General features: G+C 41.6%; 1 protein-coding gene across 1 annotated transcript in view; it reads right to left on the bottom strand.

Moving 5' to 3' along the window:
* Window positions 1–27,672, bottom strand: part of TULP3 (TUB like protein 3) — a 47,588-nt gene extending 19,916 nt beyond the window's left edge. Inside the window, exons 1-2 of the mRNA XM_037514539.2 lie at window positions 27,584–27,672; window positions 3,159–3,210 (exon numbers count right to left, since the gene is read on the bottom strand). Coding sequence (XP_037370436.1) covers window positions 3,159–3,210; window positions 27,584–27,624 — 93 coding nt within the window. The 5' untranslated portion in view covers window positions 27,625–27,672. The remainder of the gene's footprint in view (window positions 1–3,158; window positions 3,211–27,583) is intronic.

Raw genomic sequence — 27,672 nt, forward strand, 5'->3', positions numbered from 1 at the left:
GCCTCTACAGCACTGGTTCATCCCCGGCCACTGGGCAAGAGTCCCACATGGCGCGCAGACCTCTCCTACCACGCCCACTGCTCCCCTCAGCAGTGTACTTGGTCAGTCTGCCTGCTCTGCTCTCCGCTCTGGCTCTGGTGAATTCTCTCACCCTCCCGCACTTCTGACTGTAACCAGTGCTTGTATAAATAAATAAATAAATCTTTAAAAAAGAAAGAAAGAAAGAATAAAATGTCTTTACAAGACATCTTTACAGATGCATCACCCAAAGCAGTGATAGTGAAGGCAAAGGTCAACAGCTGGACTACATCAAATTAAAGAGCTTCTGCACAGCAAGAGAGACAATAACCAAAATAAAGAGAAACCCCACCAACTGGGAGAACATTTTTGCACCCAACACTAATGATAAAGGACTGGTCACAAAAATCTACAAAAAGCTGATGAGACTCAACAAAAACAAAGAAAATAATCCAGTCAAAAAATGGGCAGAAGAGCTAAAAAGAAACTTCTCTGAAGAGGAAATGCAAATGGCCAACAGGCATATGAAAAAATGTTCAACATCACTTGTCATCAGGGAAATGCAAATCAAAACTACCATGAGATACCATCTTACACCAGTGAGAATGGCACATATTAAAAAAAACTAGCAACAACAAATGTTGGCGAGGTTGTGGAGAAAAAGGAACTCTCCTGCACTGTTGGTGGGAGTGCAAACTGGTCCAACCACTATGGAGAGCTGTGTGGAGATTTCTTGACCTACTAAAGATAGAGCTTCCATATGATCCAGCAATTCCACTCCTAGGTATTTACCCAAAGGACACAGAAACAGTAATTCCAAAGAGCACCTGCACCCCTATGTTTATAGCAGCACTGTTTACAATAGCTAAGCTTTGGAAACAGCCCAAATGCCCCAAAATAGATGGCTGGATCAAGAAGATGTGGTACATATACACCATGGAATATTACTCAGCATTCAAAAAAGATAAACACATGCAATTTGCAGCAACATGGATGGAGCTAGAAGGGATCATGCTCAGCGAAATAAGTCAGAAAGAAAAAGAAAAATACCGGATGATCTCACTCATAACAGGAATCTAGAAAACCTAAATATGGACCAGGAAAAAGAATAACTACAAGAAAGGAAAAAATCAAAATCAACAAACAACTATGAACCAGAGACACTCTTTGGGGGGGAGGGGAAAGGAAAGATTGGGGTCAAAATTGGGGTTGCAATTGTATGGGGAATATAAAAGTCAAAAAAAAAAATGTCACAGAGCAAAAAAAAAAAAAAGACTTTACACCTTAAGGGTGTGATCCTATACCTCCAAATCAAATTCAAAGTTGTAAACCAACATGCCCCCGACCATAAGACAAATGTAAAAAATCCATTGTCTTTGTATCCATTCTCTCTCTGAAAGGATACATTAGAAATCAGTCACAGCCTCTGGAAAAAAGCCCAGAACCAAGAAGAGGAAGAGAGACTTTCCTCAAATATCTTTTTTGTGTTATTTTAATTCTTATGTATACGTTCATTACCGATACGAAAATCATATTTTTTAAATTGAGCTATAAAAGGGCTTATAACAGTCCCCAGCACTTATACCACATATGTACCGCATGAAGCATTCTCAGAAAATAAAAATTAAAAAATATTTGGACCATTTTCTTTTACTTCCAGAAAATATATTTATATTAAAAATTGTGCCAGCGGGCACATCAACCTCAGCAGAGATTTCAAGGCAGCCAATCCACGTAAAAACCCGGCTCTAGTCAGGCTCGGCTGGGCCAGGACTCCACGGTGGCGCTCACACCCTGTGATCCCCAAAGCTGGAAGCAGATTTTTCAGAGTGGCCTATTTCGAGCTGGGCACCTACAGGGATGCAGGTGCCAGGCTGAGAAGCCCGTTCTGTTCCGCCGGGCATAGAGGGGAGGCTCGCATGTGGCCTCAAAATCTGCACAGGGGATCTTGGGAGCAGGGGTTCAGAGCAGGGGTGCCAGCCTCGCCACCCGCTCTCTGCTGCACTCCCCACGGGCCGTGAGGCTGTTGCCGGGTAGCGGCAGGTCGGCAGCGGCTCTGCAGGCCCTCGAGGTTGGGCTGCCCTGTCCCCGGGGGGCACCAGGGGAGGTAGCCTTGGACATGATCAGGGCAACAGCACCCGAGAAAGGAGGGCGCTGGCGGTCTCCTGGGGCGCGAGGCCCACTCCAAGACACCCCCTCCTGGCGCACACACACTCTGTGAAGATGTTCCTCCTAGTTTTCAGTGACTCCCCTCTGAAGCAATTTATTGGGCTAGAAGTCACTTTATTAATTCCAACGACAACATAAAGAAGCAGGATAAAAATCTGCGGTCATTTTAGTCACCTCTGGCACTGATTACTGAGGACCCTACGTGGGCAAGACTAGGCTATGGACGACCCTGAATTAGAAAACACAGGGAAAAAAACAGGCCAGAAAGCAATACAGGTTGGATGTAGGCTCTGAGCTGGCTAATTATGAGGATCATAGCATGAAACAACTTAAACTCTTCATTTATTCCTTCCTCTAGTCAAGTATTTTATGAAGGACTATTGTGAGCCCAGCTCTCTACTGGGAGCGCCTGATGTGATGGTCACCGAGAACAGACCTGGTTCTGTTCTCATGGAGCTGAGTCTAGTGGAGGAAACGAATATAAGCCAAATCATTGCAAAAGAAAAAAAGAAAAAGAAAAAAAAAAAAAAGAATTTAATGTGTAACTGAAATTGGGACCAGTGCTGTGAAGAAAATTATTCCGTAGGCAGTGGAGGCTTTTAAGCAGCACCGCAGCATGTTCAGATCTGCATTTTAGGATTAAAAAAATATCATGTAGTTAGATGAAATTACAGTGTAGAGAAGTATTTAAGGCAGCAGAACCAAATTACTACATAGAAATACAACACTAACATTCTTCTAATTCTTATGAAAGGACTAAGGAATTTTCAGTGATTCCAACTCCAAAGTCAGTTTTCTTGCTGATGTCCCAAAAACACTTTGGTCTTGTCAGAGTCCAGGCCCTGGTTCAGCAAATACTAACTCCAGACATTATTTAGTAAGATCAGAACCTTTTTCTGTCCAGTATCTCCACGGCCCTGCTAATACTGCAGTTCATCAGCATCACGATCACTTCCTTCAAAAGAGCTCACCTGGTTATCTAGTTTCAACTGGCGAAGCTTCATAGTCTCATCTTCAAAGGCACTGTATGATAAAATGAAAAGAAAGTGCATCAAGAGAAAATTCTTTTAAACCATGTCAACTTCATCTTTTCTACCTAGCTACTCCGTAGAGTTATCTGAACCAATTAATTCCACCTTAGGGAAAGCATCAGTTTCTGTAGGACTTGCCATCCTTTTTTTTTTTTTTTTAAGATTTATTTATTTATGCATACAAGAGCTGGGGTACAGGCCAGAGATGTGGGGGGTGAGAGGGCTCACCAAAGACAGAGTGGGGAGCAGAACAGGCAGATTGACCGAAGTACATTGCTAAGGGGAGCAGCGGGCGAGACAGGAGAGGTATGTTGCGCCATGTGGGTTTCTCCCTGGCCCGCCAGGGATCACACTTGTGCTGTAGAGGCTGCGGATTGCTTCATAGTGCAGTGCTTAACCCCTTGCACCACCAGGGCGGCCAGGACTTGCCATCCTTAATGCCACATATATTCCTGAGGAGACTGAAATGGCCAAAGAATAACAAAGAGGTGTAGAACAGTGACCCCTGGCATGCTGAGATTTTTTTCTTTCAAATTGAGTAGTCATTATATTCTGGGCACAATGCTAAGTACTACTATGTATTTCCATTTATTACGACAAACCTGTAAATTAGGTACTATTATTTTTTACACATGAAGACAAAGAAACAGAGACTTGGAGAGCTGTGCATAGGTTAAACAGAAATTGATGTTAATACTGGTCCCTAGTTTCCAGAATCTAAATTCTACATACATACATACATATACACACTTTACTTCTTTTTTGGAGCTAATTCTGGAAGCTAGGTTGTGTATAAATCTTACTATATAGCTCACTGGTTTCCTTAAGATTTGGCAAGTCTTTTAACTTACTGGGTTTGCCATTAATAAAACGTTGTACCAGTCATCAAAGGAGGCTGTTAAGTAGATGAACAGACAAGATTTAATACCACTAGGAGACAGATGCACTTGATGGAAGGAAATAACTATAAAAATGGAATCAAATTACTGCCTTCCATTGAGAAACTAAACCCTCTGAACTTTTTAACTTTCTGAAACTGTTTCTACTTTTGACAGTTTCCTAATGAGGATTTTACTTCATGACTCAACAATCTTGGAAAGAAAAGTATGAAATAAGGCAGAAGTGGTTCTAAATTATTCATATTATAAATCTTTACTGTGAACTTACTGTAGGTGGAAAAAAGCAACAACTGTAAATGCAAAGTCCTATTTGAGAAGACAAATCTGATGGCCACAAAGAGAAACACAGCTTTTCCTGATTTGGGGTTAATACTCCAAAACATCTATGGCTTAATGGCTTACCACTGCATCCTGACACTTCAGAAGGTTTTATATTTATTGATCATGCTTACCAACCTGGAATTTATGTACTATTTCCAAGACCCTTCCTGTCTATTACCCTGTAAGCAGATTTCATAACCTCTTAGAGACAGGAGTAGAGGTACATTGTGAGTCTCTGACAATTCTTTCTACTCATTTCCTTATAGTCTTTAAGTTTAAAAAAAAAACAAGCTGGGGCCTCCCCTGTGGCGCAGCGGTTGAGCGCTGGGTTGCGAGGCTGCCCGCAGCCTCTGCACCGCCGGTTCAATCCCGGCTGCTCCCCGGCCACAGCAGGAGGGTCCCACATGGCCGCCCGCTGCTCCCCTCAGCAGTGTACTTCGGTCCTTCTGCCTGCTCTGCTCCCCGCTCTGGCTCTGGTGAGTTCTCTCACCCTCTCGCGCTTGTGACTGTGCCCAGTGCTTGTATAAATAAATAAAGTCTTAAAAAAAAAAAGTTACAGAACTAAAACGATGCCACAAAAAAAGAAACCTTATTTAAAAAAAAAAAACAAGCTGGATATTCAAAAATAAATCATCTGCTTTCCCCCAGTTCAAAGAGGGACAAATAAACATGATCTACTTCTGGCCTTGACCTTCTAGCTCACAGCATTTCTACTAGAGATATTCCTGATTTCCTTTATGTTCTAAAAATCCCTGTTCACATATTTTAAAACCCTCGTTTTATGAATACAGTGCTAGAATATTATTAGCATTTTGCTATGTTGGTATAAATTTGAAGAACATTCTAAATAAAATGACTAAGAAATATGTTATAAAAAATGTTATTATACAGAAAAAGGTAACTTGGTAAAAAAATGACAGCCATGGGGCCTCCCTGGTGGTGCAAGGGGTTAAGATACAACCTATGAAGCTATCCATAGCCACTGCAGCATGAGTTCGATCCCCAGCCAGGGAGCAACCCACATGGCGCAGTAGACCTCTCCTGACTCACCCGCTGCTCCCCTCAGCAGTGTATTTCAGTCAATCTGCCTGTTCTGTTCCCCACTCTGTCTCTGGTGGATCCTCCCACCCTCCACACCTCTGGCCTGTACCCCAGTTCTTGTGTGCATAAATAAATAAATCTTTTTTAAAAAAATGACAGTCATAGACTAGTATTTCCAACAGCTACTTCTATGAATGTTTCTCCTCTAACTCACTCCACCCTTTACTAAACCAGAAATGCAAAACACTTTAGCATGGAAAAAAATCATTCCATCCTCTCTCCCTTACCAAAATGCTAAAACCTCAACACTGCTAAATTTTAAAAGACAACTGAAGTCCTTAAGCATTTTCTTAAGACCTGTAATAGTGAAGAACCAGGTGTGTCTTCAATGCCCTGTTTTGACACCACTTAATTCCTTTCATCAAGTCTGGGCAAGCTGAACAATTTAAATAAACAAGGTATAATCAAAGCATTTTGGCCTGAACAGAGAAGAGGCACTAAGGGATGCGATATAATTCTAACATTTAGAAGGCTTCATACATCACAAGTTATACATCCTCTGATCTTTAGTTTTAAAATTATAACTTAAGTAAAAATAATAAAGATATTTTACATATTTACATTAAATCTACTCTAGTTTCTAGTCTAAACTAGAATATGATCTGACTAAATTTGCATTTTTCCTTTAATATTCCCTGTCCATTCCAAATTAAGATGTTGATTAGCAAGCCTAACCAAGCCTGGTTCATAAATCAAAACAAAACAGAAAGAATTCCTACAAAGAATGGCAGTACTCACAGTTTTCTCATGGAAAATTTCCATTTACTGGATACAAACAAGAAAACTCCAAGAAACATACATCTTGAAGAAACAAGGATCTATCACTCAACTGTGGCAGGTGCGATGCCCACAAACACCATCCTCTTGAACTCTCCAGTGACTCACCAGCCAAAGTCTAAATGTGAGAACACCTCTAAAGCTTTACCACTGCAAAATACACACAGAAGCTTCTGAGCCTCGGTCTACCTATCCACCTTTGATTATAGGCACCAATTAATAAACACAGAATGAATGATAGAACATCGCCATTTTAAAACCATCACATGAATAACTGCCTCTTGTAAGAGACATCAATGAATGCTATAACCATTGCATGAAGCAGGATTGTGAACATAATCAAGTGTCTCTGCATAGATTATATTAATTACAAAAAGGAAAAGGTAATTTTACAATGACAGAATCTCAGGAGACATCACCTTAGCCAAGCGATGGGACAGAGCTACTGTATGTACTGGACATACCGGAAAGAATGCAATGAACAGATGTGATATTCCTGTCAACAATGTTTAACCTAAACCTTCTCAGAAGGAAATAATCCAAATGGAGGTAAATTCAGCACGACAATAGTCAGAACTCTTCAAAAATGTTGACATCAAAAAAAAAAAAAAAAAAAAAGAGGGGGGCCTCCCTGTGGCACAAGGGGTTGAGACGCAACCTATGAATGTCTACAGCCACTGCGGCATGAGTTCGATCCCTGGCCAGGGAGGTGACCCACTTGGCACAGCAGACCTCTCCTGACTCGCCCGCTGCTCCTCTCAGCAGTATATTTCAGTCAATCTGCTGGTTCTGTTTTCTACTCTGTCTCTGGTGAATCCTCTCACCCCCCCCCCCCACACCTCTGGCTTGCGCCCAGCTCTTGCATACATAAATAAATAAATCTTTAAAAAAAATAAATAAAGAGCTCTTCTAGGTTAAAGTAGAGATTTAAGCAATTTCTGAGAAACGAACACAACACAGTCCTTGAATTCTGGATCAAAATGTACACATGGTAGAAACTACGGATGCATTGATGTACATGTGATGCACATGTAGAAACTACGGATGCATTGATCCGTAGAAACTACGGATGCTGTGCTCGCTTTGGCAGCACATATACTAGAAACTACGGATGCATTCTACACATGGTAGAAACTACGGATGCACTGAGGTATCTGACATTAGCTAGAGAATGGTGAATGTGGCGTACCCCATGTGTGCTCACAGGATCATGGTTAGGGGGAGTACGTCCTTCTGTATAGGAAAGCCTTTACAAAAGAAGAAACAGGACATAAGGATGGCACTGCCACACTTCTCTGAGTACCCTGGATCCCTGGGTCATAATAAATGAATCAATGAATGAATGAAGGAGTTGGTTACAGAAAAAAAACACAATTAATAAAGATAAAAGGAGGGCCTCCCTGGTGGTGCAAGGGGTTAAGAAGCTACCTACGAAGTTATCTGCAGCCTCTGCAACATGAATTCAATCCCTGTCCTGCCAGGGAGCTACACACATGGCGCAGCAGACCTCTCCTGTCTCACCTGCTGCTCCCCTCAGCAGTGTATTTCAGTCAGTCTGCCTGTTCTGTTCCCCACCATCTCTGGTGAATCCTCTCATCCTCCCGCACATCTGACCTGTACCCTCTTATATAAATGAAATAAATCTTAAAAAAAAAAAAGAAGTGGAGATGGTGTGAAACAATAAAGAATTACCCAACATCAAATGTCTGTGAAACCGAGCGCCTACTTTAAAACACCACTCATGTGCTTGCTACCCTGAAGCAGGACTAGCAGACCTTGTGGTCCATTTGTTTGAAACATTAACTAACATTTCAGTGACCTACTAGATTCTCTAAATATTTTACACTTTCAACATTCCTGTCAAGTTCCCTCAGCCTGCAAAAAAAAAAAAAAAAAAGAAAAGAAAAGAAAAAAGAATGAATTTCTCCATTCAGGGGGAAATCGGGGGTGTCAGCTGCCTCCTGCCCATGCAGGTAATCAGGATGCGCTTAGCTGTAACAGCGCTTAGATGCAATTTGGCCAATGATCAGGAGGCTAAACAGGTCCTCCTGTGGTCCTGAAGGGGGTAAACACCATCCTTGCCAGGAAAGCAGCAGGATAAGACTTGCAGAAATGAAGGCGGTGAGCAGCCAGTGGCTTTTTTAAGAGTAAGTGGCGTGAACACCTCCTTAACTGCTCCATAACATCACAAGTGGTATTTTTCTGTCTCACAAAATAGTTATAGCTAAGAAACAACAGAGAAGGAAAGGCTTATCACTACTTCACTCAATAAATACCATAAATGCTAATATGGATTGATAAAGAGGTCAAGTTACAAGACAACTGATTCATTTGAGGTAGAGGAATGAATAATTGTAAATCCTTAATTAGTTACCTGCATGAAGTAAAAATACATACAATTTATAAACATTTGGTTCAACACAACCTATCAGAAATAAATGTACTATGTGTGACAAGGAATTACTGGAAAGATGATTTTATAGGCAAGATGAAGGAAAAAAAGGCTTACCTCAAGACAATAGCTACAACAACGTAGTTTTTTTTTTTAAGATTTATTTTTTTATTTATTTATACAAGCACTGGGTACAGTCAGAAGCATGGGAGGGTGAGAGAATTCACCAGAGCCAGAGCGGGGAGCAGAGCAGGCAGACTGAAGTACACTGCTGAGGGGAGCAGCGGGAGGCAGCGCCATGTGGGACCCTCCTCCGGTGGCCGGGGAGCAGCCGGGGATCGAACCGGCGCTGCAGAGGCTGCGGGCAGCTTCGCAACCCAGCGCTGAACCGCTGCGCCACCGGGGAGGCCCAACAATGTAATTTTTAATTCTTAAATCTAGCCCTTACTTCATGCTTAATCACAGATTTGACTACCAACCCTTTGGGAGAAAAATGTAGGTTTGATTATTATACTTTCACGTAAATCCATTCACATACTTTAAAAAATGAACAAAAAGTCAACAAATTGGGGCCTCCTTGGTGGCACAAGGGGTTAAGATGCAAACTACAAAGCCATCCACAGCCTCTGCAACACGAATTCGATCCCCGGCCGGCCAGGGAGCAGCCCACATGGCGAGGCAGACCTCTCCTGCCTCGCCCACTGCTCCCCTCAGTAGTGTATTTCGGTCAATCTGCCTGTTCTGTTCCCCACTCTGTCTCTGGTGAATCTTCTTGCCCCCTGCATCTCTGGCCTGTACCCCAGTTCTTGTATGCATAAATAAATAAATCTTAAAAAAAAGTCACAAAATTGGACTTCATCAAGATAAAAAAAAAACTCTTGTTCTGCAAAAGATATTTTTATGAAAATTAAAAGTCAAGCCGTATACTGGGAGAAAACATTTGAATATACATATCCAAAAAAGGACGGATTTAAAATGAAAAGAAGGGCCTCCCCGGTGGCGCAGCGGTTGAGCGCTGGGTTGCGAAGCTGCCCGAAGCCTCTGCAGCGCCGGTTCGATCCCCAGCTGCTCCCCGGCCACCGGAGGAGGGTCCCACATGGTGCGCAGACCTCTCCTGCCGCCCGCTGCTCCCCTCAGCAGTGTACTTCGGTCCTTCTGCCTGCTCTGCTCCCTGCCCTGACTCTGGTGAATTCTCTCACCCTCCCGCGCTTCTGACTGTATCCAGTGCATGTATAAAGAAACAAACAAATAAATAAATAAATAAAAACATGCCTCTGTAAAAAAAAAAAATGCATAAGCATCTACAAAAAAAAATAAAATAAAATAAAATAAAATGAAAAGAACTCCTACCAGTTTAATGAGAACACAACCCAATTAAAAAACGGACACAAAATTTGAACATTCTTTCCATAAAACAAGATACACAAATGGCCAGTAAGTGAATGGAAGAAGCTCCACATGATTAGTCGCTATGAAAACCACAAGCCATCATCAAAACATACTCACTAGAAAGGCTAGTGGCACCACCCAGTGTCCAGGCACCATCTGCCACTGGCCAAGTGGGTCGCTGCCTCTCTGGTACCCTCCATCCCCTCTGTTTTCAGTCTAAGGGTGGGTTTGGTTGCTGGCTTTTCTCCCCATGGACAGTGCCGGGGAGGATGCAGAGCAACTTGAACTCTGCTGTAAGCAGATAGAACATGCATAACCACTTGGGAAAACAGTTAATTTCCTTAAAATGTCAAACATAGCTACAGTTTGATGCAGGCACTCCATTTCTAGATGTTTACCTGAGAAATGAAAACATATGTCCTCACCCACCCCCAACACAAAATCCTACCCTATATGTGAATGCTCCTAGCAGCCTTATTTGTAGTAGCTAAACACTGAGAACAATCCAAAGGTCCATCAGCGGGTAAATGGATAAACACATTTTCTCTGGGATACTACTCAGCAAGAAAAAGAAAAAAGCTATTGCTACACTCAGTATAATGGGTGAATCTCAACATCATTCCAACTCAGTACTTAACAAAAAGGAAAGCATACTTTAAGATTACATTTATAGGAAAGTTGACAAGATGCCAACCAATCGGTGGTGACAGAAAGCAGATCTGCGGGTGTCTGGGGTTAGAAGAGAGGGATGATAGCGGAGTAGAAGGAAACTTTGAGGATTATGTTCACTCTCGGGACTGTAGTGAGGGTTCCGGGTGTACACATTGTCAATATGCATCAAAATGTGCAGGTTAGGCCTCCCCGGTGGCGCAGCGGTTGAGCGCTGGGCTGCGAGGCTACCCACAGCCTCTGTAGCGCCAGTTCGTTCCCCAGCCGCCAGCGAGAGTCCCACAAAAAATAAATAAATAAATGAATAAAATTCACATACAAAGGAAGCTAAACAAGTAAATAAAACTGATTCAGAGATTCCATATGAATTCAACATGGGTATAATACACTGTGCACATCACGAAAGCCCATTTTGCTCTATTTAAAATTTTTTTTCTATTTATATATGTATTTATCTTCTTTTATTGTCAAAATTCATCTACATCTCATGCTTTAATGATAAAATGTTCTATTTCCCAGATAAGATGTGTCCTCTGGAATTTAGAAAACCTACATAAGGGACCAGGATAAAGACTAATTATAATAAAGGAAAAATCAAAATCAACAAGCAACTATAAACCAGAGACACACTGGGGGGTGGGGGGGGCGGGGAGGGATTAGGGTCCAAATAAGGGGGGGTGGCAATTGTATGGGGAATATAACCAAGATGAAAATGCATACATTGTGCAAAAATGAAAAATGATGTAAAAAATACATAAAATAAAATAAAATAATATTTGAAAAAAGATGTATCCTCTGATGAGTAATATAAAAAAGGAAGGCAAAAAGGGAGCCATCTCAACTTGGGGTAAAATCTGAGTGGGGAGAAGGTTGTTGAGGGCTAGACCCCAGGTGCAAATGCAACCAGCATGTCTGGCCATGCCCAGATACTCCACCACCCAGAAGAAAATTAAAGCAAACCAGGCAAGTAAGTCAAAGACCACCCAGGGTTGCAATCTGACCAATCACAGTTTAATAAACTTACAAATTAATCTTAACAACTCAACCAAGTTTAATACATATATAAATAGAAACAAATTTTTAAAATAGAGCAAAATGGGTTTTGGTGACACGCACAGCAAATTATACCCATGTTGAATTCATAGTGTGTTAAAGTAACTTAAAGTCAAAACTGCACGGACTGAAAACCTTGTTTGCATAAAGTCGACTTGAGTGTGGTCCTGGTCCCACCTTTTTATGTCTGTAAGTAATCCCCACAAAGAGCTACTCCAACACACAGCTCCAGTGCTTCTTGGGTTTGAACACACTTCGCTGTAACGTGTGACCTCGAGTACCTTTGCTGTAACACGCGTGAGCTGTAACAGGGGTTGCTGTAACTCAACCATGAGGTATTTTCTCAGACCTGCTTCTCTTATTTCCCCTGTTAAACGTGAAACTTTTCTTCTTCTTTTTTGTTATTATAGGACAGCAATGGATATCTTTATTCTTTAAAGTCAAAGTTATAAACTATACTCTTTTGGCTCTTTACATATAATTCTTCAGATTATTAACCCCCAAAATAGGACTTTATGAATGTCTATTGTCACCAGCAAATTAATAACTGATTTCTATATACCCTTGCCAATTTGGCTGTTATTTCTGTTAGGTTAATGATGTGTTAAATTAACTTAAAGTTGTTTTATTTGCATGTTTTTAATTACTAAGGAAGAGGAGAACTTTACCATATATTGAGTAACTATTTCAGCCAATACACAGAATTGACCTGCAGCTGGGAAAAACCTGGAATTCAAATCCAAGAAAGTTACAAGCAAAGATGAAGTTTCACTTGACTACCCTTTATTCTCCACATAGCAAGTCTTTACTATCTTAAGTATAATGATCTTCATTCCTACATTAAAAAAACTAGTTTTCCTATTGGAAAAGCAATTAACTCATTACAGAAAAATTAAAAAGGTACGAAAAAATGTACTATGCAATAATTATACATTGTTACATATCATAAACTTTTTCTTTCATTTTTATAAGCACAATTTTTAATGGCTGCATAATATTTAAAAACCATACCAATCTACTCCCCTGTGGCTGGATACTTACATTGTTGCTACTTTTTGAATAACAAAAATTGTTGTAGAGAGTTCCCAAGAGAAATTATTATACATGTCCACACAAAGACTCGTACCAGGATATTCAGGATAGTCAAAAACAGGAATCCCATGTCTATGAACAGAACATGTAAACAAGCTGCAGTATATTCATTCAGTGGAAAACTACTCAGCAATAAAAAAAACCTGCTAATATACACAACAACATGGTTGAAGCTCAAAAACATGCTTAATAACAGCTTTACACAAGGACACACACTGTATGGTTTCACTTTTGTTAAGTTCAAGAACTGGCAAAAGCAATCTATGGGGGAAAGAGGTTCAAGGAAAATTTCTGGGTGATGGAAAATGTTCTATATTCATACTATAGGGACATATACATACATAAAATAGCCACCGATCTGTACACTTAATAGCTGTATATTTTACTGAATATAAATTGTGCCTTAATAATAAATGAAGAAATAAATTTAAGTGAAATTTCTATCTGCAATTCAAGTTTTTTCCTTGAGTTACAGACCCAGAAGTAGGATTGCTATGGTTACAAAGTGGACTTAAATCCTTTTTGGAGCAAAGGGACTGGCTAAAGGATGTGAATAGTTTTATTGCCAAATGACTTTCTAAACAACCTACATCAATTCATAGTCCACCAGCAGTGCACTGCTAACCATACATAACGTGAGAACGATTTCTCTATGCAGTCCACATTTAGATAGCCTGTTCAAGGGCATAAAATATAAGTTAATATCCAAAGTCTCTCTTTTAATAATTTAAATCCTTTGTTTGATATACTACAGTCATCATCTTCAGAATAAACTCTCATTATTTAGTTATCTTTTGACTATACCTAGTCCAGTACCACAGATATTTTAACTATATCTTTGAAAATATTTTAAAATTTCTATAAGCTAAGTTTCATTATTTTATGTGCATTTGAGTAACATTTACTCAAATATTGAGTAAATATGAACTGGATGTGAGCTGATGTGTTGCTGAAAAGATGCAGATGAATCAGAGAAACAAAAAAAGTCAATGCAGAGGGAACAGGAAAGCATCCCCCATCTCCACCCTAATGCACCAGCAAAGCTATACTTTAATCAGTGTCAGACTCAGGTCCTTACTAAAACCAATGAAAAGATTCCTCCTCCCGGACCCCCATCTTTGTTTCTTGAGGTGTCCTTCTATTTTTTTTCCTGACCAATTCTTTTAAGTATCAGCGACATTGCAAATTTCACACTGCTCTACAGAAAATCACACAACAAAACATCAAAGAGAAAGGGCATTTCAAGACTGCACTATATTTACAAGAATCCTACAACTGAATTAAAAAACCAAGGAAAGTCAACAACTGAAGCGAAGAGCTTTGCTCATGACTCCTGGAAAGTTTCCTCCAGAGTTGACATAGAAACACAAATACAAACAACTCCTCTCTGCGGAGCAGAGTGAATAAATAATCATTCCTGTTTCCTGCTACCTCAGCTCTATTAGATTTTTAAACAACACACCCTTGCTTGTGAATTGTTTTGTTAGTGTAAAGATTGAAAATCCGCTAAGATGACAGATAAAATAAACAGAAAGGACAAGAGCGATCTACTTAAACATACAAATTGCCATCTTAGTCTTAGTGAGACCAGTGACTGCTCACCGGCCACACTGCTGCAGTTCCCCTGTGAGGGAAAGTCTGCTCCCCTTCTCGCCTAGGATCTGTCTTACGGATACTCTTTTTTTTTTTTAAATTTATTTATTTATGCATACAAGAATGGAGGTACAGGCCAAGGTGCGGGGGGGTGAGAGGATTCACCAGAGACAGAGTGGGGAGCAGAACAGGCAGATTGACTGAAATACACTGCTGAGGGGAGCAGCAGGCCAGTCAGGAAAGGTCTGCTGCACCATATGGGTTGCTCCCTGGCTGGGGATCGAACTTGTGGTGCAGTGGCTGCGGTAAGCTTCATAGGTTGTGTCTTAACCCCTTGTGCCACCAGGGAGGCCCATGTCTTATGGATACTCTTAAGCTGAGAACACTGACTTTAGGCCCTTCCAAGGCATGATAACTCTCTGGGCAAGCAACTCGAATTTCCAGCATTTCCCTTCTCTAAGACAAGTGACAATAGTGATGACCTCATAAAACATCTAAGAGAAAAGTAAAATCAATCAAAATTTAGAGGAATAATTTAAGCACAAGCTTGACAAATGACTACTTGGACAAATGACTTAAACTCTGCCCACCTCATGCACAATGTGAGGATGTTAAGAATACGTCTTTTTTTAAATAATATGTATGTGTAAGACTTAAATGAATAAATATATGAAACTTAGCTAGTGTCAGGCACATAGCACTCGTTAGATCTGTATTCTTTTCTGAAATGCTACTTGCTTGTGTGCTGGCTCAGCATAAAGAAACCCTTACTGTTCAAAGCAGCTTATATCTATTTTTTAATTTATTTTTTTTTATTTTTTACATCATTGTTCATTTTTAAACAATATTTGCTTCCCCCCACCCCCTCAGGTGTAGTCCCCACAGAATTTCCTTCACCAAGGCACACGTGCACCATCACCTCAGTTCCTTGTGCTCCTCCCTCCCTCCCTCCCTCTTATCCCTCTCCCTCCTCCTCCCCTGCAGGATGTCTCCAATTTATAATTGTCAAAAGCAGCTTACATTTAATGTGTTTTTTTTTTTTTGGTTTTTTTTTGGTGGGACCCTTGCCAGTGGCGGGGGAACGAACCGGTGCTAGAGGCTGCAGGCAGCCTCGCAGCCCAGCGCTCAACCGCTGCGCCACCAGGGAAGGCCCAGTTACATTTAATGGTATTAACAGTAGTAAAAGTTAAAGAAAATCTTAGTGTCAAAATAAAGTGGTCTAATTGTAAAATAATGAGGACTCCATAAATTAAAGCAGCTACAAACAAACTGTGACCTAGTTTAGTATAATTTATCCAGGTGTGGGAGGCTTACCCTAAAACTTTCACAAAGAAGGGCCTCCTGGATGGTACAGGCGTTAAAGACACAGCACTATCAAGCTATCACCAGCCACTGTGACTTGAATTCACCCCTGGCCAGGGAGCTGACCCACATGGCATAGCAGACCTCTCTTGTCTTGTCTGCTGCTCCCCTCAACAGTGTAGATCTGCTTGTTCTGCTCCCCACTCTGTCTCTGGTGAATCCTCTCACCCCCAGCACCTCTGGTCTGTACCCCAGTTCTTGTATGCATAAATAAATCTTTTTTTAAAAAAACCTCCTGTTTAAACTGACAGAATTATTTTTATGTTTCTCATTAACTTATTACTTCCAAACTTTAGTCAATTTTCCAGTATGATTATAAATTAAATGTTACGATTTTTGCAGCTATTATTGTTTGTAGTAGCAAAAGACAGCCCATTCTAATGTTCACCAACAGGAAACCGGTTAAATATACTGTATACACACAATGGAACAGCACACATCTGTGTTTTAAAAAAATAAAAAAAAGAAGCCATGAATGAAAAAAACACAAATTCTTAAAGTACTGATTTGAAATGATTTCCAAAATGTTCCATTAATTGGAAAAGGTAAAGTGCAGAACACTGGGGAATATATGCTACCATTTAGAGAAGCAGCTCTCCAAGGGGTTTGCTTTTCTAGTGGTAGACTATGGTAGACTATGGTTTTCTCATTTATGGAGGGAAAAAGATAAATATGCATTTTTCTTCTTTTTTTAAAGATTCATCTATTTAGGCATACAAGAACAGGGGTGGGGTATAGGCCAGAGGCACGAGGGGTGAGAGGATTCACCAGAGACAGAGTGGGGAGCAGAACAGGCGGATTGACTGAAACACACTGACGAGGGGAATAGTGGACAAGCTAGGAGAGGTCTGCAGCACCATGTGGGTTGCTCCCTGGCAGGCTGGGTATCCAACTCATGCTGCAGTAAGCTTCATAGGTTGTGTGTCCCACCCCTTGTGCCACCAGGGAGGCCCCAAAATATGCGTATTTCATTTGAGATGCAGAGAATATCTTTGGAAAGAGAGTCTACCTGCGGGCTGATGTCAGCAGTGCTTCAACAGGCAGGGGATGGAAAGCAGTCTTACTTTTCACTGTGTACTTTTTAATCCTTTTAATTTTTGTACCACATAAAGGCATCCACAAATATATTAAACATCAATTTTTAGCACATTAAATAAGAAGAATAAAAGAACTTGAAATTATAAATGGTTAAAATCAACATAGGAGGCAGCTATGCCCTGTTGTATATTAATCAGCCCCTTCTCTAAGTTACAGGAACAGTCATCTGCTCTCTGCTAACTGCCACAGAGGCTCACTTGCAATATGCTCAAAGGTTCCAAATGGCTGCATTTTAAAATGGAAAAAAAAAAAAAGACTTTAAATTATGTTCATTATCTTTAAACTAGAAACTGAAACAGAGGCCGCAATCACGATTAGCAACACCAGCTCTCAGAACGCCCTCGAAGAAGGCTGCATTTTGGGAATTCAGCCTGACTTCCTGCAGGGATCTGTTCAGGAATGAGGACACACGCCTGGTCCACGTGCAGGCTTACGGGAGGTAAAGCTGCCTGGGTCTGCATCGGTACCTCCCATGGGCGCCCGTGCTGCAGCTGTAGCATCAGGAGACACTCTCCTCTTCTCTGGGAATTCTCTTGTTTTCAACTAGAACACAGCAACTGCCAAAACAGTGCCTCTGCTGAGCTCTGAAGTGACATGCGTAGTAATTTCTTTTATGGCTTTAGAAACAACACTTCCAACACTCAAAGAAAAGCAAAATTACAAAAGAATCTTACTCACCAACTTTCTAACATTACTCATATTATTAATGGCATGTAGTTCTTAGAACATAAAAAGGTTGATAAATGAATTTTAGAGACAGGTGACAAAAATTCCTCTCACATACGCCTTAAACAATATTCTCATCCATCATCCCTTGCTTTGACTTTGCAAAGTAGGTAAAGATTAGGTATTATTATCCCCATTTTATAGTTACGCAGCTATGGCAAACAATTACGAAAATGAAGGTCCACCTACTTGGTGACCTTGCCTAATGATAAATTACTGTAAAGTGAAATTCATCTTTAAAAAACCTTTGTTTTTTTAATCTCAGATGAACCTTTTACAGACTTAATAGAACATATCTCTCCTGTTGGCAGCACACGCTACCACAGTCCACCACTTAGGGCCTCCCTGGTGGCGCAAGGGGGTTAAGTCTCAGCACTATGAAGCTATCTGCAGCCAGTGCAGCAGGAGTTCAATCCCTGGCCAGGGAGTTAACCCACATGGTGCAGCAGACTTCACCTGTCTTGCCTGCTGCTCCCCTTAACAGTGTATTTCAGTGCATCTGCCTGTTTAGCTTCCTGCTTTGTCTCTGGTGAATCCTCTCACCCCCACACCTCTGGCCTACACCCCAGTTCTTCTATGTATAAATAAATACAGTAAATCTTTAAAAAAAAAAGATATACAAATGACCCCCCCCAAAAAAAGGAAAAAAATTTCAACATTATTCACACTAGCGATGAGTAAATCAAAACCACGAGGTGCTACCTCATATCCACTAGCTTGGCTATCATTAAAAAAATAACCAACCCTTGGGAGGATGTGGAGAAACTGGAACCCATCTACATTGCTGGTAGGAATGCAAAATGTAGCAGTCTGATAGTTCTTCAAAATTTAAAACCAAGAGTTACCATGTGACCCAGCAACTCCATTTAAAGTTGTTGAGAAACGCAGGCAAAATTATAATATATGGGGCCTCCAATATATGTACATACAAAGACTCAGATGATAATGTTCACAGATCATTATTCATAAGAGCCAAAGACTGAAAACAAAGCAATGTCCATCAATTAATAAATGAATCAATAAAATCTGGTAGAACCCCACAAGAGAATACTATTCAGCAACTAAAAGGAATATATGCAACATCAGTGCAACATATGCATTAATGGACCTCAAGAACATTTTCAGTCAAAGAAGCCAATCACAGAGCATCACTTATAGTATAATTCCATTCATAAGCAATGTCCAGAATAGACTAATCCAAAGAGGCAGAAAATAGATTGGTTACTGGCTTGGGCTAGGAGTCAAGAATAGAAGAAAAGGGCCTCCCCGGTGGCGCAGCGGTTGAGCGCTGGGTTGCGAACCTGCCCGCGGCCTCTGCGGCGCCGGTTCGATCCCCGGCTGCTCCCCGGCCACCGGAGGAGGGTCCCGCATGGCGCGCAGACCTCTCCTGCCGCCCGCTGCTCCCCTCAGCAGTGTACCTTGGTCCTTCTGCCTGCTCTGCTCCCCGCTCTGGCTCTGGTGAATCCTCTCACCCTCCCGCGCTTCTGACTGTACCCAGTGCTTGTATAAATAAATAAATAAATCTTTTGAAAAATAAATAAATAAATTATGGGCAAGTAGTCTTTAAATTCTGATTTTGTACCTGATCACCTATCACTGGTGCACTGGTTAGTAAATGGCTTAGTGCAGCAATAGTTTCATCTAAGTGGCACTCCTTGATGAAGGAAGGATTTCCTGCTCCAGAGGAAACTGAGGAGACAGAGGGAGGCAGCCACAGCAAAAAGACCACCAAGAGTGGAACATGTGCTCCTATGAAGGGCAAAAACGTCACCCCCAAAATTAAAGTAAGAGAGGCCACCCATAGAACAATATATCCTTGGAGCCTAAAGTTTTATCTTGAAAATTAGTGCATTCTACTCAATAATGTAGCTGGTTCTATTTTAATATGACACCCCCCCCACCCTGACTGCCCTTATAATAATATATATGAGTGTGACTTTCCAGGAGGAAATCTTCTTATAGTGTGACTTAGTACAGGGAATGACAGTCCGGGTCCAACTTGGCGCACTGCTTATTTCTGTATTGCCTGTGAGCCAAGAATAGCTGTTTTTACATTTTTAAAAGGCTAAAACAATGAGAAGACTAATATTCTGTGACATGTAAATGTTATGTGAGCTGCAAAATTCTGTTTATAAATCATGAAACAGTCATGTTTATTCATTTGTGGCTCAGTCCCCAATGGACATCCTCCCTGGCTTGCACAGCAAAGCTGAGTCTTCTGGACAGAGACCGTTACGGCCTGCAAAACCTAAAATATTTAGCATCTGGCTCTTTATAGAAACGGTTTGCCGACCCCTGGCTTGGCATACAGCAACTCAAACTAAGGGACTGGACACCCCATTTAGACAAGCACGAGTGTGTAGTTAGAGCAGTTTCCAACACAACATAACCTCACAGAGCCTCGTGTTTCCTGGTCTACAAAATGAACACAAAAATAATGTATAATGTTAATGTGAACCTTAATCTATAAGAGTATTGTGAGGATTAAATAAGACAGCCCATAGTAAGCACTCAATAAAAGCAAAGCTACTATTGCATGAATCTTTTCTCTCTGGTGACCATTTTAATACTCAAATATATTACCTTAATCTTGTCTTCTCTGACAAGCCTTTAAGAATTTCACCTCTTTTATTTTTTTATAATTTTTGCACAAAAGAACTAGGGTGTAGGCCAGAGTTGCAGAGGGTGAAAGGATGCACCAGAAACAGAGTGGGGAGCAGAACAGGCAGATCTACTGAAATACACTAAGGGGAGAAGCTAGCAAGACAGGGAGGTCTGCTATGCCATGTGGGTTAGTTCCCTGGCTGGGGATCGAACTCAGGCTACAGTGGTGATAGCACTGAGACTTAACCTTTAGGCCACCAAGGAGGCCCAGAATTTCACCTTTTAAAAACTTTGTAGCCTTTCTATTAGTGGAAACCTAGATCTTTCTTAGAATTTTCCTTGTATTAAATCAATCCTCAAAATTTTGAATTTTTATTGATATTGAAAGTGTTCATATGTTATCCAGTTGCCAGTGTAGTACAGTTCCACTTAGGGAACAACTATATACTGTGTGCTAGAAACTTAAACACAGCCTCATCTAAATCTCATGATAAATCTAGAATCCCATTTTCAGAGATCAAACTATTTGCTCAAGGCCACATGGCTTCCCACTGAAAGACAGAATTCAATCACCAGCCTCAAACCCCTCCCTCTACATGCACCCCCCACTCTCAGCATGGGCTTCCCGCTCAGCATGCCCCCTCCCCTAGCATGCATGAACGACCACATGTATTTATTGGGCAGCCGAGTCTGGAATTTTATTATTAGGGTATGTCAACATGTTTGCCAAGAATCTTTTCAGTTAAAATGCCAGTCCAGCTGATATTTTTAGGTTTACCAAATTTTCTAAGCCAGTGAATGGATTTCTTTTTTAAGATTTATTTATTTATTTTTATACAAGAACTGGGGTACAGGTCAGAAGCGCGGGAGGGTGAGAGGATTCACCGGAAACAGAGTGGGAAGCAGAACAGGCAGACTGACGAAATACACTGCTGAGGGGAGCAGCGGGCAAGGCAGGAGAGGTCTGCTGTGCCATGTGGGGTCCTCCCTGGCCGGCGGGGAATCGAACCTGCACTGCAGAGGCTGCAGACAGCTTCGCAGCGCAGCACTCAAAACCGCTGTGCCAACGGGGAAGCCCAGTGAATGGATTTTGAAGAAGCCCTGGGGGAGGAGCCAATTAACGTACATTTAGTAAAAAAGAGTCATCGGATTTCATTGTGTCCATTGGGGCATAGCTATTAAAAAAATAACATTAAGTCAACTGACAAACAGATTTACCTCCTCTAAATCCTGTTAATATTGAAAGGCACTATTTTATTATTTTTTTAAAAGTTAATGATTTCTTTTTTTTTTTTTTTAAGATTTATTTATACAAGCACTGGGTACAGTCAGAAGCACGGGAGGGTGAGAGAACTCACCAGAGCCATTGTGGGGAGCACAGCAGGCAGAAGGACCGTAGTACACTGCTGAGGGGAGCAGCGGGCGGCAGGAGAGGTCTGCACGCCGTGTGGGACCCTCCTCCAGCGGCCGGGGAGCAGCCGGGGATCGAACCAGCGCTGCAGAGGCTGAGGGCAGCTTCGCAACCCAGCGCTCAACCGCTGCGCCACCGGGGAGGCCCGAAAGGCACTATTTTAGCTTCTACTGCCACCAAGAACACATCTGACTAGAACAGGGAACATATACATCAAATGAGAACTCCCAGAAAAGATTCCATGGAAGTCTATCCTTCCTCATCTGAGGAGAACGCTAGTATCCTTGGCTTGGCTGTCTTCGAATTGAATGACTGCCACAATCTGGAGCTAATTAATTGAAGCTGGAGAATGAAAATCCATTTCCTATGAGGCCCATTCAGTAGAGACACAATCAGAGAAGGAGAATTGCTTGGGGAGACAGCAGCAATGAGAAGGAAAAGTTGGCCACTGATTTGATCACTCATTTGGCCCCAAAGAAAGACAAGGAAAATTACTTTAGTGTGAACCCCCTCTATTTTGCAAGCCCCACACAGCAAATGCAAAAACCATTCTTTTCAGTGAACAAAACAGTTATTTAAAATGTCTGGTTTGATCCAGAAATGAAAGACTCTCTTCTTTATAGACTTAAAAAGGGGCATTACTCAAATTCGAAGTTCACTCCACCTTCTGCCTGATTCTCCCTGACTCAGGAGTTGCATTTTCTCTCTTCAGGAATGGGACTTATTTCCCTTCTCCTTCTGGTGTAAAGATGAAAGTATATTCTTTTTTTTTTTTTAAGATTTATTTATTTATGCATACAAGAGCTGGGGTACAGGCCAGATGTGTGGGAGGGTGAGAAGATTCACCAGAGACAGAGCCGGGAACAGAACAGGCAGACTGACCGAAATACACTGCTGAGGGGAGCAGTGGGTGAGACAGGAGAGGTCTGCTGCCCCATGTGGGTTGCTCCCTGGCTGGCCTGGGACTGAACTTGTGCTGCAGAGGCCGCAGATTGCTTCATAGTGCGGTGCTTAACCTCTTGCACCACCAGGGAGGCCCCAAAAGTATATTCTTTTGCCTAATGATACCAGATAAATATTTCTGCTCCCTTCCCACTGGAAGAAATGCATTCTTATTTGAACTTTACTAAAATGTCTTGATTTCTTCAACTGCTTGATCCAAAAAGAATCCAAGTGTAACCAGTGTCAGTGTTATCAGTTATAAGCACAAAAGGGGCAAATGGCGCCTGGAACATCGGAAACAGATGTCCTGACAGTGGGTGAGAAAAAGAAAAGAGGAGACAAGAGCTCAAATGCTGGATTTTATTTTGACTACCTCAATTACTTGTCATGTTACCCTTAGGTATTCCGTATTCCTGAGTTAAGGCTTCATTTCCCCATGTAGAACATGAAGAAGATGCCCTCTCTGCTTTATCAGAGATAAGGAGTTTAAAATAAAAAAAAAAAAATAGATCACGTATGTGAAAGCCCAATGAACTCTGCAAAGGCACACAAATGTAAGCAGCATTATTGATCATTTTTTCTTGACAGGTCTCCCCCTTTTTTGTTTTATTATTATTTATAAATGTATTATTATTTATAAATTAGTGTCAGTCAGATCTTCTCTTTAAAAAAAAAAGGTATCTTAAGAATTGTTCTCAATCTGATGGGGGGAGTTCCTAATGTTACTTCAATTAAAATACATAAATAGGGCCTCCCTGGTGGCGCACAGGGTTAAGACGCAACCTGTGAAGCTATCTGCAGCCACTGCAGCACGAGTTCGATCCCCAGCCTGCCAGAGGGCAACCCACATAGCTCAGCAGATCTCTCCTATCTCGCCGGCTGCTCCCCTCAGCAGTGTATTTCAGTCAATCTGCCTGTTCTTTTCCCCACTCTGTCTCTGGTGAATCCTCTCACCTCCTGCACCTCTGGCCTGTACCCCAGCTCTTGTATGCATAAATAAATAAATCTTTATAAAAATACATAAATTTATTTTTAAAAAAAACTTTATTCAGTCAAAACTGAATTTGCCTCTAGTTTATGTCACACAGCAAATCGCTGACAAAATGACACTATTTCAATAAGGAAACAAGCCAATCCACCATTAAAATAGTTTCACACTAAAACCTACAATCAAAGGCAAACTATAGGTTTACTGAAGTTTCTTCCTACAAAGTTAAATACTAATAATCTATCCTTCAGGAAGTCTGTCTGAAAAATAGTTCTTGTTTTCTTCTTACAGCCTTATTTTCTATACATTAATAATAACCAAGGAAACTTGCAGTAACCATAGGTCTTATGCTAAAGATACATTTTGCCCACGATAAAGTAGAAATCTGATAAGGTATCAGATTTGAGATTGCCATATTCTACCCTGAAACTTAAAATCATCAAATTTTAAGAATGGGAAAGGAATATTGAGAGATTATTTAACACAGAATATCTTTGGAAGTTCCCCTAAGAAACCTACCAATGTATGAACAGAAAGGTGACACAAAAACTATGAGAAAAGAAGATGTATCTTTTTATTGAGTATCAGTCTGTACCTTTTGAAATTTGAGCCATGTGCAATTTACAAACATATGTACTTGTTAATCAATTTGCTATCAATCACTGAGGGAACACAAGGAAATCCTCATTTTCCGAAGGAAAACACTTGAGTCAAAGAAGTTAATGAGCTGCTGAGACACTGCTAGATGGTGAAAAAAACTGGAACTAGAACTTAGAAACCTACTAGAAGCTTCCAGTGTTTCCCACTTCACATAATGCTATGTGGTAAAATAGCAAATGCCCTCTTATAAGTGATAAAAATATTACAATAATTCTTTTCAGAATGGTGGCCTTGCAGGGGTGCTGGTGACTCGTAAGATACAAAGCTGATCGTTAGTGTTTCCACAGAAGCTCCAAGGCAAAGGGACAGAGATGACAATCCTCATTACCAAGACTTATGCCAAGTAGAGTTAACAGAGACAGCCCATAGATCAACCTGGGGACAGTTAGTTTCCCTCATCTATGGCATAATGGGATTCAAGCTTGTAATCAGGCCAGGAAAATTCTGCAGCGTTCCTAATTGCTAAGAGTCAGGGTGTCTGATGAGGCAGAACAGCTTTAGTAGTACAAAGAACTTATTGCTAGAGAATTGACAGGAAATTAAGCAAAAGCAGACTACAGGAAATTTCTACTTTGAAAGAAGTCATAACAATTCCACTGTGGAATTTGTCTTGAATGGGAGAACTAAAGAAATAACCAAGGGCCCCTTCCAGTCCAAAATGATCAAATACAGAGAGGCAAGAGGCAGTTCCAACTCCTAAGTAATTCAAGCATACTTTTCCCCTTGGTAAAAACTGTTAATTTTATCTTTCAACGGGCACAAATGCAGGAGCAACAGCAGGGGAAGAATAAGAGACGCCAGACATTAAAATGACCCAAGGATCTTGGAAAAAAGGAGATTTGTTAGGGGGCTTATTCTTTGCTTTCTAGGACTGTATGTAGCTAGACCTTCACATTTGGAGAAATACATGTATGTCAGATGTCCACTGTAGCTAGGGATTCGTTATTTTTAAGCACTGGGTAAATCTGTTTGCCAACAATTAATGATCTGATGAAACATTTTAAAAAGAGAACATGAGAGAAGATAACAAGACACATAATTATGTCAGGCCAGGAAGCCATAACCCACAGCCACTGCGACAGTTCATATTTCTAAAGAGAAATCGTGGCTTATGGACAAAACATAGGCCAAGGCTTTCTATGTCAACCCTGGGTCAGAAAGTCACATCACCCCATCCAAGTCTCTCTCATCACATCTTCTATTCTCTAACAGGAACAAAAGGCTCAAGTTCTAGGGCCTCCCTGGTGGCGCAAGGGGTTAAGCACAACACTATGAAGCTATCCGCAGCCTCTGCAGCACAAGTTCCATCCCCAGATGACCAGGGAGCTACCCACAAGGTGCAGCAGACCTCTCCTGTCTCGCCCACTGCTCCCCTCAGCAGTGTATTTCAGTCAGTCTGCCTGTTCTGCTCCCCACTCTGTGTCTGGGGAATCCTCTCACCTCCCACACCTCCAGCCTGTACCCCAGCTATTGTATGCATAAATAAATTAATCTTTAAAATGAAAAATTAAAAAAAAAAAGGCTCAAGTTCTTGCACTTAACCAAGCACTGCCATCTCCAGGGAATGGAGCATAAAAAATGTCTAGCCTCAGCAAAGGTCCTAAGAGTCCTCTTTCAAAGTCCATCTCCAATTTTCACTTAATATTTCAGATAAAGGAAAAATATTTGAAGTTGACTTGTTAATAAATTTTCTACATTGTTGAAAATAAATTGGCCTCATGGTAAAACAGGCACATCATTAAAAAAAAGAAAAAGTCACTGGAAACTTTGAGGTTAAATGATATCCTTCCCATTTAAAGGTATTCATATTAAAAAAAATCTATCAATGTATTTTATAGAAAACAGTAAACACACAACCCGAAGTTAAAAATGCAAGAGAAACATTTCACTTCCTCTCAGCAATAAATGAGTTAAACAGAGATAGAAGCTGCACTAAACATTACCAAAGGCAGGAGAAACATTTGGTGACTCACATTTTGCTTTGATGTCAAGTTTAAAATTAAAGAGCTGGTTTCTTTGGAAAGAAAATGAGGGGAAACTTTTATGTTATCCCTCTAAACATCAGGACCAATAAATGAAAAACTGTTTTTGCCTCCTAATCCCAATTTCAAAGACAATTCCTTTATTTCCCCCCCAAAATCATGAGTTATATCAAACATCTGGCACCATGAAATTTACTGTCTAACATGCATTCAGTGAAGATTAGTGCTCACAAGTACCATCCGAATTCATCAAATACGCTAAATTTTAACTTTTACCTCCTACCACTTCCCTACATAACCTCGTAGATTACACTTCTCTGGGTCTGAAGAAAAGAAAAAAAAAAAAAAAAAGAGCAAGGAACAACTCTCCCGTAGCGCAGTTCTCACAGACATAAAACTTGCTGAAAGAGGAAAATCGGTGTTCTCTACCCCAGGGCCTCTTTAGTGACCATTTTAATGGCTTAACCTTGTTTAAATATCTACTAATCTGAACAGCAGACCAACCCTTACCAAATTTTTCTTTGCCAAGGTAATGGAATAAAAAAAAAAAAAAACAAGGAATGCAGTTGATGTGAATTATTCAAATCATCAGACAAAGCCAAAGTTTCAAGCTAATGACATTACCCTGCTCCCCATTAACTTTTCGTTAGCCTCGCTTACAAGAAATTAACAGGCTGAGATTTAGGGCCGGTTTATTTCCCCGGCTCTCCCTCTGGCGGAGGCAGGAAAAAAGGGGGCATCGCAGAGAAAGAAAATCACAAGCCTAGGGCACATTGCAAACAACTCAGTCCTGCAGCAGTGATCGTCCTACGGAGCAGAGAGAGGGGAAACAGGTCTGCCTTTTCAGCACCGGACTCTGGCTCCAGATTCCTGCACTGCCTGCCAAAAGCACCGGCGTTTGCGCAAATTACTAAATAATCACCCACAACCTGGTGCCCCGACCCCCGGAGGAAAGACTTCACCCAGCCTCAGCGCTGACACCTAAGGCCGCTCGGAGAGAGCGAGGCCCGCAGAGGGCAAGGCGAGCTCCTAAGGAAGGACACCCCCAAGTTTCCCAAGCGGGGACCCGAACACCAAGTCCCGGCCCCGGTGCAAGAGCTGCAGCGTCGCTGCCCCCCGCGGCTCCCCGGAAAAGAGCAGACGCCGCCCCCGGGGCGGGGAGGGGGCTCGGAGCCTGCAGCCCCTCAGTCCCGCCCGCACGCCCCCGAGCCCCCGCCCGCGCCCCGCAGAGCCCCGGGCCCCACCCCGCGGGCTCCCTGCGCCCCTCCGCGCCGCTCTAGGGGGGCTCGGCCACCCCCTCCCTGACCTGTCCCCGCGGGGAGCGAGCCGGCAGCGCGACGTCTCCATCCCCGCCGCTCGGACGCCGGCAGCGCAGCCAGACCCGGGACGCCGCTG

This window comes from Talpa occidentalis, unplaced genomic scaffold (assembly GCF_014898055.3).
Source record: "Talpa occidentalis isolate TD23 unplaced genomic scaffold, MPIMG_talOcc4v2.1 talOcc4.16, whole genome shotgun sequence".
Lineage (NCBI taxonomy): Eukaryota > Metazoa > Chordata > Mammalia > Eulipotyphla > Talpidae > Talpa > Talpa occidentalis.